The sequence below is a fragment of the Lolium rigidum genome, chromosome 2 (genome assembly GCF_022539505.1).
Source record: "Lolium rigidum isolate FL_2022 chromosome 2, APGP_CSIRO_Lrig_0.1, whole genome shotgun sequence".
Lineage (NCBI taxonomy): Eukaryota > Viridiplantae > Streptophyta > Magnoliopsida > Poales > Poaceae > Lolium > Lolium rigidum.
This window is the reverse complement of record NC_061509.1, coordinates 109,867,971-109,880,658: the sequence shown is the minus strand read 5'-3', so window position 1 is coordinate 109,880,658 and position 12,688 is coordinate 109,867,971. Positions and strand designations below refer to the sequence as shown.

Below are 12,688 nucleotides of genomic sequence, written 5' to 3'. Positions count from 1 at the left end.
CGAGCGGTACCGCGAGCGGTAGTACCGCTCTGTGTCCACGTGGACTAGATCTGTGGGATTTCGAACTCAGAGCGGTAGTACCGCTTATCCAAAGCGGTAGTACCGCTTAGGCGAAAACATGACATAACGGTTGGATTTGGAGGAGCCTATTTAAGGGGCCCTTCTTCCCCAACTCGTTTTTATCTCTTCTCTCTCTCTCCTCCATTGTTGCTGAGCTCAAACTGAGTGGATCTCCCTCCCTATCCAATCAATCTTGCTCATACTTTGAGGAGTGGTGGAGGAGACCCCGATCTATCGTTCTATCGAGAGAAATTTCACCAATTCGTGGTAGTCCTTAGTGGATCTTGGTGGTAGAGTTCCTATGGTGGAATCTTGGAAGAAGTGCATCCATGGAGGCTAGCTTGGTGTTGTACTAGCTCCATGGGTTGTTGGAAATTTCACCAATTCGTGGTAGTCCTTAGTGGATCTTGGTGGTAGAGTTCCTATGGTGGAATCTTGGAAGAAGTGCATCCATGGAGGCTAGCTTGGTGTTGTACTAGCTCCATGGGTTGTTGGGAGCCTCCTTGTGGTGTGGAGCTCGCCCCAACCTTGTGAAGGAATCACCGCCTCGACCGGTGCCTTAGTGGAGAAGGGGGAGCACCTTTGTGGAGCTCTCTCGAGGAAGAAGGTGAGGCCTTCCTTCGTGGTGTGGCCGTCTAGCCTCTTGTGTGAGGCTAGCACCTCCTGAACGCAGACGTACTCCCTTTTGTGGGAGGAACTGCGGGAAACAAACCTCGCCTCGTCTCCGCGCCCTCCGGTTGTCTCGCTCCTTACTCTTAATATCTTGTGTGATTCCTTTGCTTGTTGTACTTGTCTAGGATCATTGTAGGAACACCGCCATCGCTAAAGCTATCACCTTTACCTTTCGTTGCACTAAAAATTGAAAAAGACTAAAACTTGACGTAGCGTCCATTCACCCCCCCCCCCCTCTTGATCGGTACGATCCATTCAATATGCTAATGTAGTTTATACAAAGAGTACCCTTTTTCGTGGAATTTAAGCCTTTTTTGCTTGGACTTTAAGCAGGTTAGGTTGCTTTATATTGGAAGGTTGTCTTCCTAGATTGTTCAGTACATGGAGTCTGAACCATAAGTGATGCACTTTTCAAAAATGTTTAGTTTAGAATACGTGGCAAGAATGATCAGGTATGGCAAGTTTAATGTAAGAAGGGCTATGGTTAGACAATAAATCCTAGAAGACGAAGAACTTGAGGGCACAGCTGGTGATGTTGTTATCCTCTCATCCGAAGATGAACACAACGCCAACGAGTGATGAACCTGCAAAGGACAGGGGCTGGAATAATCAGAGCACTTAGCACATTCCATGGCATAGTGATTACCACACTGCTTAAGTTTCGTTAGCTTCACTTATAAATGTTTTTACAACGTTATAGTTCAAAATAGGAACATATTTCACCATTGTAATTCAAAATAAGAACAAATTTCACTCTTCAACTCACTGCTTCCTCCAGGGCACGCCGTGCCGCCGTGCCAGTCCTTCTAGTTGCCTTGAATGTCAGTTCCATCCTAAAGCTTAGAAATAGTTTGGATTTGCTGGTTAGATACAAAGTAGATATCCTAGTATTGTGTAGCTAAAGGAGAATTTGCAGACCACATATCCTCGCAAAACTTAACAGATCAAACATTACCAACATGCCACTTGTTATGTGGCTGCTAGGGTTTGGGAGGGAGAGAGAGAGCTGCGAGGGCACGAGAAGGCCGGCCGGGAGCCTTGCCCACGGCCGGTGGCAAGAGGGAAGGGATTTCCTTCTTAATTCTTGCTTGATTAGATTGATACATCTCCTCTCCATATATAGAGAGGTTTACTTGACTGCCAAGCAAGGCTTACTTGACCCCTAAGCAAACCATAATACTAACGGGCCCAGGCCCATGACGTACTCTAACACTACACCCCACCTGGACATGCAGCTCGTCCTCGAGCTGCAACCTAAACAAACCATGACTCGACGCAACACAATCCTAACACCTAAAAATGAGCCTTTTACATCTCGGCTTGTTTTATTACTCTCAACATGAAATAGACTGGGACGCTTTATTGTTGACCCCTGAACATAAAGTGGACACCATCCGCCCGTCGGACGTGCACCTGTACAACCACCTGGATCCCATGGAAACCAGCGGGACAAAAGGAGCCCGCGCGGCGGCCGGCGGCGGAATGCAGTGGTGCTACGCGGTGCGCTCCTGTCGGTGACACCATGCCTTCTCCCCGCCAGATGACTGTCGATGGCACAGACTTTGAGGTCGTTGCCCGCGGGAAAAACAACATGTCCGCCGCCCGTGGGGGAAACCGCACGCCCAAGATCCCCAACGCAGCGGACGAGATCGAGGTCCGTTGCGCAACGAAGCGCAACTTGGAGGAGCTGCAGCTGCATATCACGCATCTCCCGCACACGCCGACGCACTAGGAGGCCGCGCGCAGCAGCCTGCAGCCTCACCGCCGCCGACTCGTGGCGGATAGCGATCTAAGCCGGAAGCGGTGACGGCGACGGAGGGAAACGGACCTGGTGGAAGGGCATCCCGGGCGGTGTCGATGTAGAGCCCGGGGCCAAGGTCGCTCCCACACCGCCGAAAGGCAGGGACGGCGTCGGTGGCGGCAGCAGCCGCTGCTGCGGTGTTGGTGGCGACGGCAGCTGCTGCTGCAGTTGCAGCTGCCCACCGAACGGCAGGGATAGCGTCGGTGAGGAAAGCAGCTGCAGCAGCGGCGTTGGTGGCCGCGGCAGCTGCTGTTGCTGCTGCAGCGTCCCGGTGGGGAAGAAGGCGGCCGGCTGCTGGAGAAGAGGGACCCCCGGCGCCGAGGTAGGGCCCGGCCCGGAGATGGTGGACAGCGGCAGCGGGGACTGCAGCAGCCCGGCGTCGGGTGGCGGCGACGACAGCAGCAGCGTCGGCTGCAGCGGCCCGGCGATCGCGGCGGAGGCCGCCTGGTGCGTCGGCTGCCACGGCAGCAGCGCCGCCGGTGGCGGCGGCCCGTAGGGGCCAGCCAAGTAGAGGTGGATCTCCTGGACCGCGGTGGCGAGATCGCGGAGGGCTGCGGTGATCTCCGCCGGGGAGAGAACGGCGGGGACGTCGGAGTGCAGCGGCGGCGGGTGGGAAGAACTCATTGGAGGGCTGGACATGATCGAACCCGGGAAAGCTGATACCAAGTGTTATGTGGCTGCTAGGGTTTGGGAGGGAGAGAGAGAGCTGCGAGGGCACGAGAAGGCCGGCCGGGAGCCTTGCCCACGGCCGGTGGCAAGAGGGAAGGGATTTCCTTCTTAATTCTTGCTTGATTAGATTGATACATCTCCTCTCCATATATAGAGAGGTTTACTTGACTCCCAAGCAAGGCTTACTTGACCCCTAAGCAAACCATAATACTAACGGGCCCAGGCCCATGACGTACTCTTCGATCATGTCCAGCCATCCCACCACCACTGGCCCGATGGCCACCACCACCGGCGCCCCGCCTAGGCCGGTGCCGGCCACCTCCACCGCGCCGCTTCCCGTCGCCCTCACCTCGGAGGAGATCGCCGGAGCAATCCGCGATCTCACCACTGCTGTCCAGGAGATCCGCCTCTTCCTGGCCGGTCCCTACGGGCCGCCGCCGCCGGCGGCGCTGCTGCCGTGGCAGCCGACGCTGCTGCTGTCGTCGCCGCCACCCGACATCGGGCTGCTGCAGTCCCCGCTGCCGCTGTCCACCATCTCCGGGCCGGGCCCTACCTCGGCGCCGGGGGTCCTTATTCTCCAGCAGCCGGCCGCCTTTTTCCCCACCGGGATGCTGCAGCAACAGCAGCAGCTGCCGCCGCCACCAACGCCGCTGCAGCTGCTGTCCTCACCGATGCTGTCCCTGTCGTTCGGTGGGCAGCTGCAACAGCAGCAGCTGCCGTCGCCACCAACACCGCAGCAGCGGCTGCTGCCGCCACCGACGCCGTCCCTGCCTTTCGGCGGTGTGGGAGCGACCTTGGCCACGGGTTCTACATCGACACTGCCCGAGATGCCCTGCCACCAGGTCCGTTTCCCTCCGTCGCCGTCACCGCTTCCGGCTTGGATCGCTATCCGCCACGTGTCGGCGGCGGTGAAGCTGCAGGCTGCTGCGCGCGGCCTCCTAGCGCGTCGGCGTGTGCGGGAGATGCGGGATCTGCAGTTGCAGCTCCTCCAAGTTGCGCATCGTTGCGCAACGAACCTCGATCTCGTCCGCTGCGTCGGGGATCTTGGGCGTGCGGTTCGCCCCACGGGCGGCGGACATGCTGTTTTTCCCGCGGGCAGCGACCTCCAAGTCTGCGACATCGACAGTCAGCCGGCAGGGAGAAGACATGGTGTCACCGACAGGAGCGCACCGCGTAGCACCACTGCATTCCGCCGCCGGCCGCCGCGAGGGCTCCCTTGGTCCCGATGGTGTCCTTGGGATCCAGGGACTGTAAATGCACAAGTTCGGCACACGGAGGATTCTTGCCTTATCGTTCGGAGTCAAAAATAAAGAGTCGGAGTCTCATTCGGGTTAGCTTATTTCAGGTCAAATACAATAGGCCGAGATGTAAAAGGCTTGTTTTTTAGGCGTTAGGTTTGTGTGGGGTCGAATCGTCGTTAGGTTGCAGCTCGAGGACGAGCTGCATGTCCAGGTGGGGTGTAGTGTTAGAGTATGTCATGGGCCTGGGCCCATTAGTCTTAGGGTTTGCTTAGGGGTCAAGTAAGTCTTGCTTGGGAGTCAAGTAAACCTCTCTATATATGGAGAGGAGATGTATCGATCTAATGAAGCAAGAATTAAGAAGGAAATCCCTTCCCTCTTGCCACCGGCCGTGGGCAAGGCCCCCGGCCGGCCTTCTCGCACCCTCGCGGCCCTCTCTCACCCTCCCAAACCCTAGCAGCCACATAACACCACTTGTAACCTATTTTTAACGGCCCTAGAAGCCCATATTACCACTTTCCAGAAGGTAGATGGTTGGATGTCATGGCATGACAAGATATTAGGATTCATATTATTGTACTTGGAGTCAATCACTCTCCTCCAAAGGGATCCTTCACTCTGAATGTATTTCTTAAGCCAAGATCTTGTCAAACTAATATTTAAATCATGTAGATTAATAATACCCATCCTTTCATATTCTTTTTTCACGAATACCGAGGGCCAGTTAGCTAAATGAATTTTATGATTTTATTCCTCATCATTTCACGTAAAATTAGCTAACTTCAAGGCCTATTTAGGGGTTTTGAAGAAAGATAACGAATAAATAGGATAACTATACACACAATCCTGAATTGACACTCTTATCTACAGAACACAACAATCTCCCTCTCCAACCACTAGTGTGCCCGGATACTACTTCCGGACAGATTCAAGGGCCGGGGACGAGCGTGGGGCGACTGTTATGTACCACCATTATCCAGATGGAGCCATCCCCTATTTTATTCAGTCCCAATCTGATCCAAATATTTCTTTTGCTACTTTCAAAGGTCCCTATTCTCCACTATGCAAGTTCATCAATACTTAATCTACAGACAGAACGCAAATTTGCACCCAAAAATCTAGAACAGCAACAAGCGGCTTCAGTATAACGTAGCTCGTAATGTCAAAATGAGACGGCCGGCTTGAAGAACGGGTTAAAGAAATGGCTAAGGCATACAGTATAGGAGTTAAAGTTGCTTGTAATCTCAAAAAGAAACTCTACCTGTACGTACTAGTATATATACACAGAGTAACTAAAACTTCCCCTAGAACCTGTTCGTATTCTTTCATCCAATGCTCCGGCCAGGGGTGTTTGCTCAAACTTTATCCTGGCCGACGTCGCACCGGCATAGAGGGCACGTGGGGTGCGAGTAGAGCCACGTGTCGATGCACTCGACGTGGAACATGTGCCCGCACGCCGGCAGCCGCCGCACCACCTCCCCGTCCGGCATGACGGCGAGGCAGATCGCACACTGCGCCCACCCGCCGGCAACAGCGCACCTCCGGTACGTGGACTTGGGGATGGCCGCCAGCTCTGACGGCGCCAGTCCGCTGCGCCGGCTGCTTCTTCTTCTGCCGGCGGCCCCGGACGACGCCGACGCCGCACCACCCGGGGCGTACCCAGCCTGCTCGAAGACGCGCCTGAAGCAGACGGCCAACGCGAGGACGCTGACGCCGCACGCCAAGGCGATGCAGAAGAGCACGACCGTGTCACACACCCTGTAGCTGCCGGCGACGTCGGGGACATCGGCGCTGGAGGAAGACATGGTTGGTGCGGCTGGCCTCCTTGGCGCGGCGTGATAGAAGTGATGGATGAATGTGGGTGGACGGGGGAAGCTTGCATGACTGCAACTTCGCAAGATTACAGAAGACGATATTTATTTTCCAGACCTGTCTGTTTCAGTTTGGCAGATTTTTCACGATCTTTGTAATTGCGTTTTCCCAGATACACCCTCCGTTTCAACCATATTCTTCCTCCATCCCAAATGTAAGGCATCCAAAAGTCAATCTTTGCTAACTTTGACCAAATACTTATAAAAATATATTTACATCTACAATATTGAATGAACATATTAAGAAAATATACTTTATGGTGAATCTATTCATGTTGATTTACTGTAAATATTTATATTTTTTGGTATAAATTTGGTCAAATTTAAAAAACATTAACTTTTGATTAATCCTTAGGCGCCTTACATTTTGGGACGGAGGGAGTAGCTTTTAACAAAAAATTCAGAATATAAAGTGTATTGCGTTGCACCACTTGTATGGACAATATTTGTATGGATTTGATTAAGTTTCATGATCTTATGCAAAGCCCTCTATTAGCTCATGTTAATTTTCTAGGATTAATCCTACCCAAACATGGTGTAATTTTTTTCTCTTAATGTATGTTTTTAATTTCCGCGTAAGAAACAATATGACTTATATCTAGAAATGGAGAGAGTATTACCTTCACTCAGCAGCACATGGCAATCGGCCACGGCATAGGAGATTAACAGACCAAAGTGGAAGTGGACGAAGTTAGATTTTTTTTATAGTGAAGTCGACGTATTCTCATTGTTCTAGCAACTAGCACAGTGACCCATACGTATAACATTATTATATTATTATTATTTTTTCTGTCTAAAAATAGGTGTCTTAATTTTATCTAGATATGGATGTATCTCTAACTAAAATGCACCTTGATACATCCTATCTAGATAAAAGTGAGAAACCTATTTTTAGATGGAGAGAGTATTATCTTTAGTACGTAAAAAATGTTAATCATTTATTTCCTATCTTAAAGATAATAGTAAAGATAATAGGAAAAAAATGACCCTCAAATTAACTGGGATAACAGAGGTGCGGCCAAAATTAATCATTTCATACCAAATGCGATAGGCTCCTCTTCCGTTTATGTGGCCCCAACAATAAAAACGAGATGCTAAGATTGCCATTTTTATTGTTCGTTCCATCGCTTGTGTTTGTATCTGGAAAAGTTTTCTTCTCAATCTTCTTCCTCGGAAATGTTTGTTCCCACTCTCATATTTTTATCAAGTATTCCCACATCTTAGAACAAGACAATATGAAGCATAAACCATCAAGCAATCTCTTCTGAAAAGGCATCAGATTTACTAATGACGATCTGTTACTACAGTATATAAAGAGTAATAATTTTTTTAATCCGTAGGTTATAAAAATACTAACACCTGGGCACTCGCTGACAGTATGCGGACTCGAAATACATGACACAGCAAACTCAATTACTTGACAACAGAATAAAATCCACTTCTACTTAGGGCATCTCCAGCGGCGCGCCGCCGGATCGGAAATGCGTCTGACACCACCTCCAGCGGGGCGACGCAAAGTGACCGGGCCGTCCGCGAAGACGCAAACCTGGCCCAAATATGCGTCAGGTTTGCGTCTCCGCGGACGCTCGGCGGTCGCGCGAAGCGTCCGCTCGCGTCCCCACGGGCCCTCATGGCAGCGACCTAGGTTCGATCGGCCTCGAATTCACAACGCGCGCCGGTGTGGCAACCGCGGCGACCAACCGCCGCAATGGAGCGCCGAACCGCCGCGGAAGAGCAACCGCGGGCCTCTTCGTTTTACGCGCCGCCGTTAATCCGCGCACATTATAACCCCCGCGTCTACGGTAATTCAAGTTCAACAGCCTCCTTCTTCTTCCTCTTCTTCTTCTTCTCCAACACCGGCACGTCATGAGCGACTACACGCTGCCGTCCGACTCGGAGAGCGAGGGCAAGTCGCCCGGATTCCTGCATTGGTGGGAATCGCCGGCGACGCCAAGCGATCCGGGCTCCACGCCCAGCTACCCTACCTCCACACCGAGTGAGGACGAGGAGGACGGAGGCGGCAATGGCAGCGAAGGCCAGGAGGAGGACGGAGGCGGCGCTGCCAGCGACGCCGACGACGAGGAGGAGGGCCAGGAGGAGGAGGAGGACTCCGACAGCAAGTTCGCCCGATTGGAGGCGCAGGAGGCGGCGGACGACAAGGCGGCGGCAAGGAAGAAGTCCAGGGCGCTGGCGCGGGCGGCGCGTCGTCGTCCGTTCACCGACGACGACGACAAAGACGCCATTTCTTCCAGTTTCAACTCCTCGACGGGCGCGTCGTCCTCCAGTTCCGACGACAAGGTGACAAACAAGAGGCGGAGGAGTTTCCACGATGACGACGACGCAGGGCCTTCTAACAAGAAGGCCAAAAAATAGTTTTAGTTTATATGTTTTTAAATTTCTTCTTTGTATGTTAAATATGTTTGAATCTAGTCGATTGAAGTATCCGGTTAATTGTTTAGGCTATAATCTATTCGATTGGACCAACATGACATCATGATTACATCTTTTTCGCATTTAAAACTTGATCATTCAACAAAATTGAAAGAAAGTAGCACAAAAAAAAAACAGTTGCATGTCCAAAATGAGTCGGACCGCTGGAGGTAGCCCCCGATGCAAACGGACATTTCACCCCTCGCGGTCATTTTAACGTCCGCGGGGCGACGCAAACGGACGCTCGCGACTACTTTTGAGCGTCCAAAATGCGTCGTGCCGCTGGAGATGCCCTTAGTGTTCTACAACCCGGTTCAGTAGCTGCATTATTTCCAGTAAAAGTCATGCCAGTTCTTAAACTGCGCCTAGACAAATCATATTCAGATATCGTCATATCGATCCACACGCTGTAGTCAAGAACATGATGTACTATTAAAAGTCCCAATCATATATCGGATAATGCAGTATAGTTGCCTTATGTTTCGAAGAAATTCTATACAGCAGAATGAGTTGTTCTTCGTTTTGGTGTTTGCCTTTGTCCACCTTATACCAGTCAAGAAGCATTGCAAATATTTTGGCAATTGCCTTAACGGTGTGGATAGGTTTAAACTACTTATTCGGGTGGGAGCAATTACAGTCTTATGGTCGCTCTGACTATGTAGAAATAATAAGATTTTAATGATAATTTTTTTCTCTTATAGGGTCATATATCGATGTACGGCTTTGCTCCGTTCATGATCGTGATGGGATTCGTAGCATAGAAAACAAAAATTTTCCTACCGCGAGAACGCAATCCAAGCCAAGATGCAATCTAGAAGATGGTAGCAACGAGGGGATGAACGGGACTAACCCTTGAAGATTTCCAGAGCCTACGAGATTAGATCTTGTTGTTGCAGAAGATGATCACTTGCCGCTTTCAAAAGCGCGTAGAAGATCTTGACGGTGCCACAATCGGGCAGCACCTCCGTACTCGGTCACACGTTCGGTGTTGATGAAGACGACGTCCTTCTCCCCGTTCCAGCGGGCAGTGGAAGTAGTAGATCCTCCTTGGAATCCCGGCAGCACGACGGCGTGGTGGCGGTGTCGATGGAGATCTCCGGCGGAGCTTCGCTAAGCGTATGCGGGAGAGGTGGTGGAGGAGGGGCAGCTAGGGTTTGGGAGAGGGGGGCGCCGGCCACTATAGGGGTGCGGCCAACAAGGGCTTGGTGTGGCCGGCCCCCTCCCCTTGCTCCTCATTATATAGGTGGAACTCCCAAGTGTTGAACTACAAGTCTTCGAATAAGACCCAAACCCAAAATCTTCCATGTGTAGGGAAACCTACCCAAGGTGGGATTCCCACTCTAGGTGGGATTCCCACCTTTCCTTGGAGGGGGGTGGCCGGCCACCTTGGTGGAGTCCACCTGGGACTCCACCCCCTTAAGGTTGGCCGGCCATGCTAGGTGGAGTCCCTCCGGGACTCCGCCTTCCATAGTGATTTCTTCCGGACTTTTCTAGAACCTTCTAGAACCTTCCATAAATGCACCTGATCATTTTCAAACTTATAAAATGACTTCCTATATATGAATCTTATTCTCCGGACCATTCCGGAACTCCTCGTGATGTCCTGGATCCCATCCGAGACTCCGAACAAAACTTCGAACTCCATTCCATATTCAATATCTACTAATACAACATCAAACCTTAAGTGTGTCACCCTACGGTTCACGAACTATCTAGACATGGTAGAGACCTCTCTCTGACCAATAACCAATAGCGGGATCTGGAGATCCATAATGGCTCCCACATATTCAACGATTACTTAGTGATCGAATGAACCATTCACATACGATACCGATTCCCTTTGTCACGCGATATTTTACTTGTCCGAGGTTTGATCATCGGTATCTCTATACCTTGTTCAACCTCGTCTCCTGACAAGTACTCTTTACTCGTACCGTGGTATGTGGTCTCTTATGAACCATTCATATGCTTGCAAGCTAATTAGACGACATTCCACCGAGAGGGCCCAGAGTATATCTATCCGTCATCGGGATGGACAAATCCCACTGTTGATCCATATGCCTCAACTCATACTTTCCGGATACTTAATCCCACCTTTATAACCACCCATTTACGCAGTGGCGTTTGATGCAATCAAAGTACCTTTCCGGTATAAGTGATTTACATGATCTCATGGTCGAAAGGACTAGGTAACTATGTATCGAAAGCTTATAGCAAATAACTTAATGACGTGATCTTATGCTACGCTTAATTGGGTGTGTCCATTCTATCATTCACATAATGACATAACCTTGTTATTAATAACATCCAATGTTCATGATCATGAAACTATGATCATCTATTAATCAACAAGCTAGTTATACAAGAGGCTTACTAGGGACTCATTGTTGTTTACATAACACACATGTATCAAATTTTCTGTTAATACAATTATAGCATGGTATATAAACATTTATCATAAACACAAAAGATATATAATAACCAATTTATTATTGCCTCTTGGGCATATCTCCAACAGTCTCCCACTTGCACTAGAGTCAATAATCTAGATTACATTGTAAGGTACCTAACACCCATGGCATTCTGGTGTTGGTCATGCTTTGCCCTAGGGAGAGCTTTAGTCAACGGATCTGCTACATTCGGATCGGTGTGTACTTTGCAAATCTTTACTTCTCCATCTTCGATGTACTCGCGAATCGAATGATAACGCAGCTTGATATGCTTCAGCCTCTTGTGTGACCTTGGTTCCTGTGCATTGGCGATGGCACCCATGTTGTCACAATAGATGACTAGTGGGTCCAATGCACTAGGAACCACACCAAGCTCAACTATGAACCTCTTCATCCATACCGCTTCTGATGAAGCCTCTGAAGCCGCTATGTATTCCGATTCTGTTGTAGACTTCGCCACCGTGCACTGCTTCGAGCTTGACCAGCTTACTGCAGCACCATTCAATATAAACACGTACCCAGACTGAGACTTAGAGTCATCAGGATCAGTGTTCCAACTTGCATCGGTGTAACTGGTTACAACGAGCTCTTGGTCACCTCCATAACAAAGAAACATATCTGATACGTCTCCGACGTATCGATAATTTCTTATGTTCCATGCCACATTATTGATGATATCTACATGTTTTATACACTTTATATGTCGTATTTATGCATTTTCCGGCACTAACCTACTAACGAGATGCCGAAGAGCCAGTTGCTGTTTTCTGCTGTTTTTGGTTTCAGAAATCCTAGTAAACAAATATTCTCGGAATTGGACGAAATCAACGCCCAGGGTCCTATTTTTGCACGAAGCTTCCAGGAGACCGAGGGGGAAAGGAAGTGGGGCCACGAGGCGCCGCCACAACAGGGCGGCGCGGCCCTGGCGTGTGGGGCCCTCGTGTGGCCCCCCGCGTTGTCCTTCCGCCTACTTAAAGCCTTCGTCGCGAAACCCCCAGTACCGAGAGCCACGATACGGAAAACCTTACTGAGACACCGCCACCGCCAATCCCATCTCGGGGGATTCTGGAGATCACCTCCGGCACCCTGCCGGAGAGGGGATTCATCTCCCGGAGGACTCTTCACCGCCATGGTCGCCTCCGGAGTGATGAGTGAGTAGTTCACCCCTTGACTATGGGTCCATAGCAGTAGCTAGATGGTTGTCTTCTCCTCATGTGCATCATTGTCGGATCTTGTGAGATGCCTAAGATGATCAAGATCATCTATCTGTAATTCTATATGTTGTGTTTGTCGGGATCCGATGGATAGAGAATACTATGTTATGTTGATTATCAATCTATTACCTATGTGTTGTTTATGATCTTGCATGCTCTCCGTTATTAGTAGAGGCTCGACCAAGTTTTTGCTCTTAACTCCAAGAGGGAGTATTTATGCTCGATAGTGGGTTCATGCCTCCATTAAATCTGGGACTAGTGACAGAAAGTTCTAAGGTTGTGG

At 50.2% G+C, this 12,688-nt stretch overlaps 1 protein-coding gene and 1 long non-coding RNA gene across 2 annotated transcripts; both read right to left on the bottom strand.

Moving 5' to 3' along the window:
* Window positions 1-1,140: 1,140 nt before the first annotated feature.
* LOC124692222 lies at window positions 1,141-1,695 on the bottom strand. Its single transcript, XR_006999413.1, has 2 exons — window positions 1,499-1,695; window positions 1,141-1,316 (listed from the first exon to the last, which is right to left on the bottom strand). It is a non-coding gene; the product is annotated as an uncharacterized LOC124692222 (long non-coding RNA).
* Window positions 1,696-5,621: 3,926 nt separating this feature from the next.
* Window positions 5,622-6,340, bottom strand: LOC124692221 (RING-H2 finger protein ATL74-like). Its single transcript, XM_047225540.1, has one exon. It carries the CDS (start codon window positions 6,243-6,245, stop codon window positions 5,796-5,798), a length of 450 nt encoding a protein of 149 aa, XP_047081496.1. The 5' UTR covers window positions 6,246-6,340; the 3' UTR covers window positions 5,622-5,795.
* Between the last annotated feature and the right edge of the window lie 6,348 nt (window positions 6,341-12,688).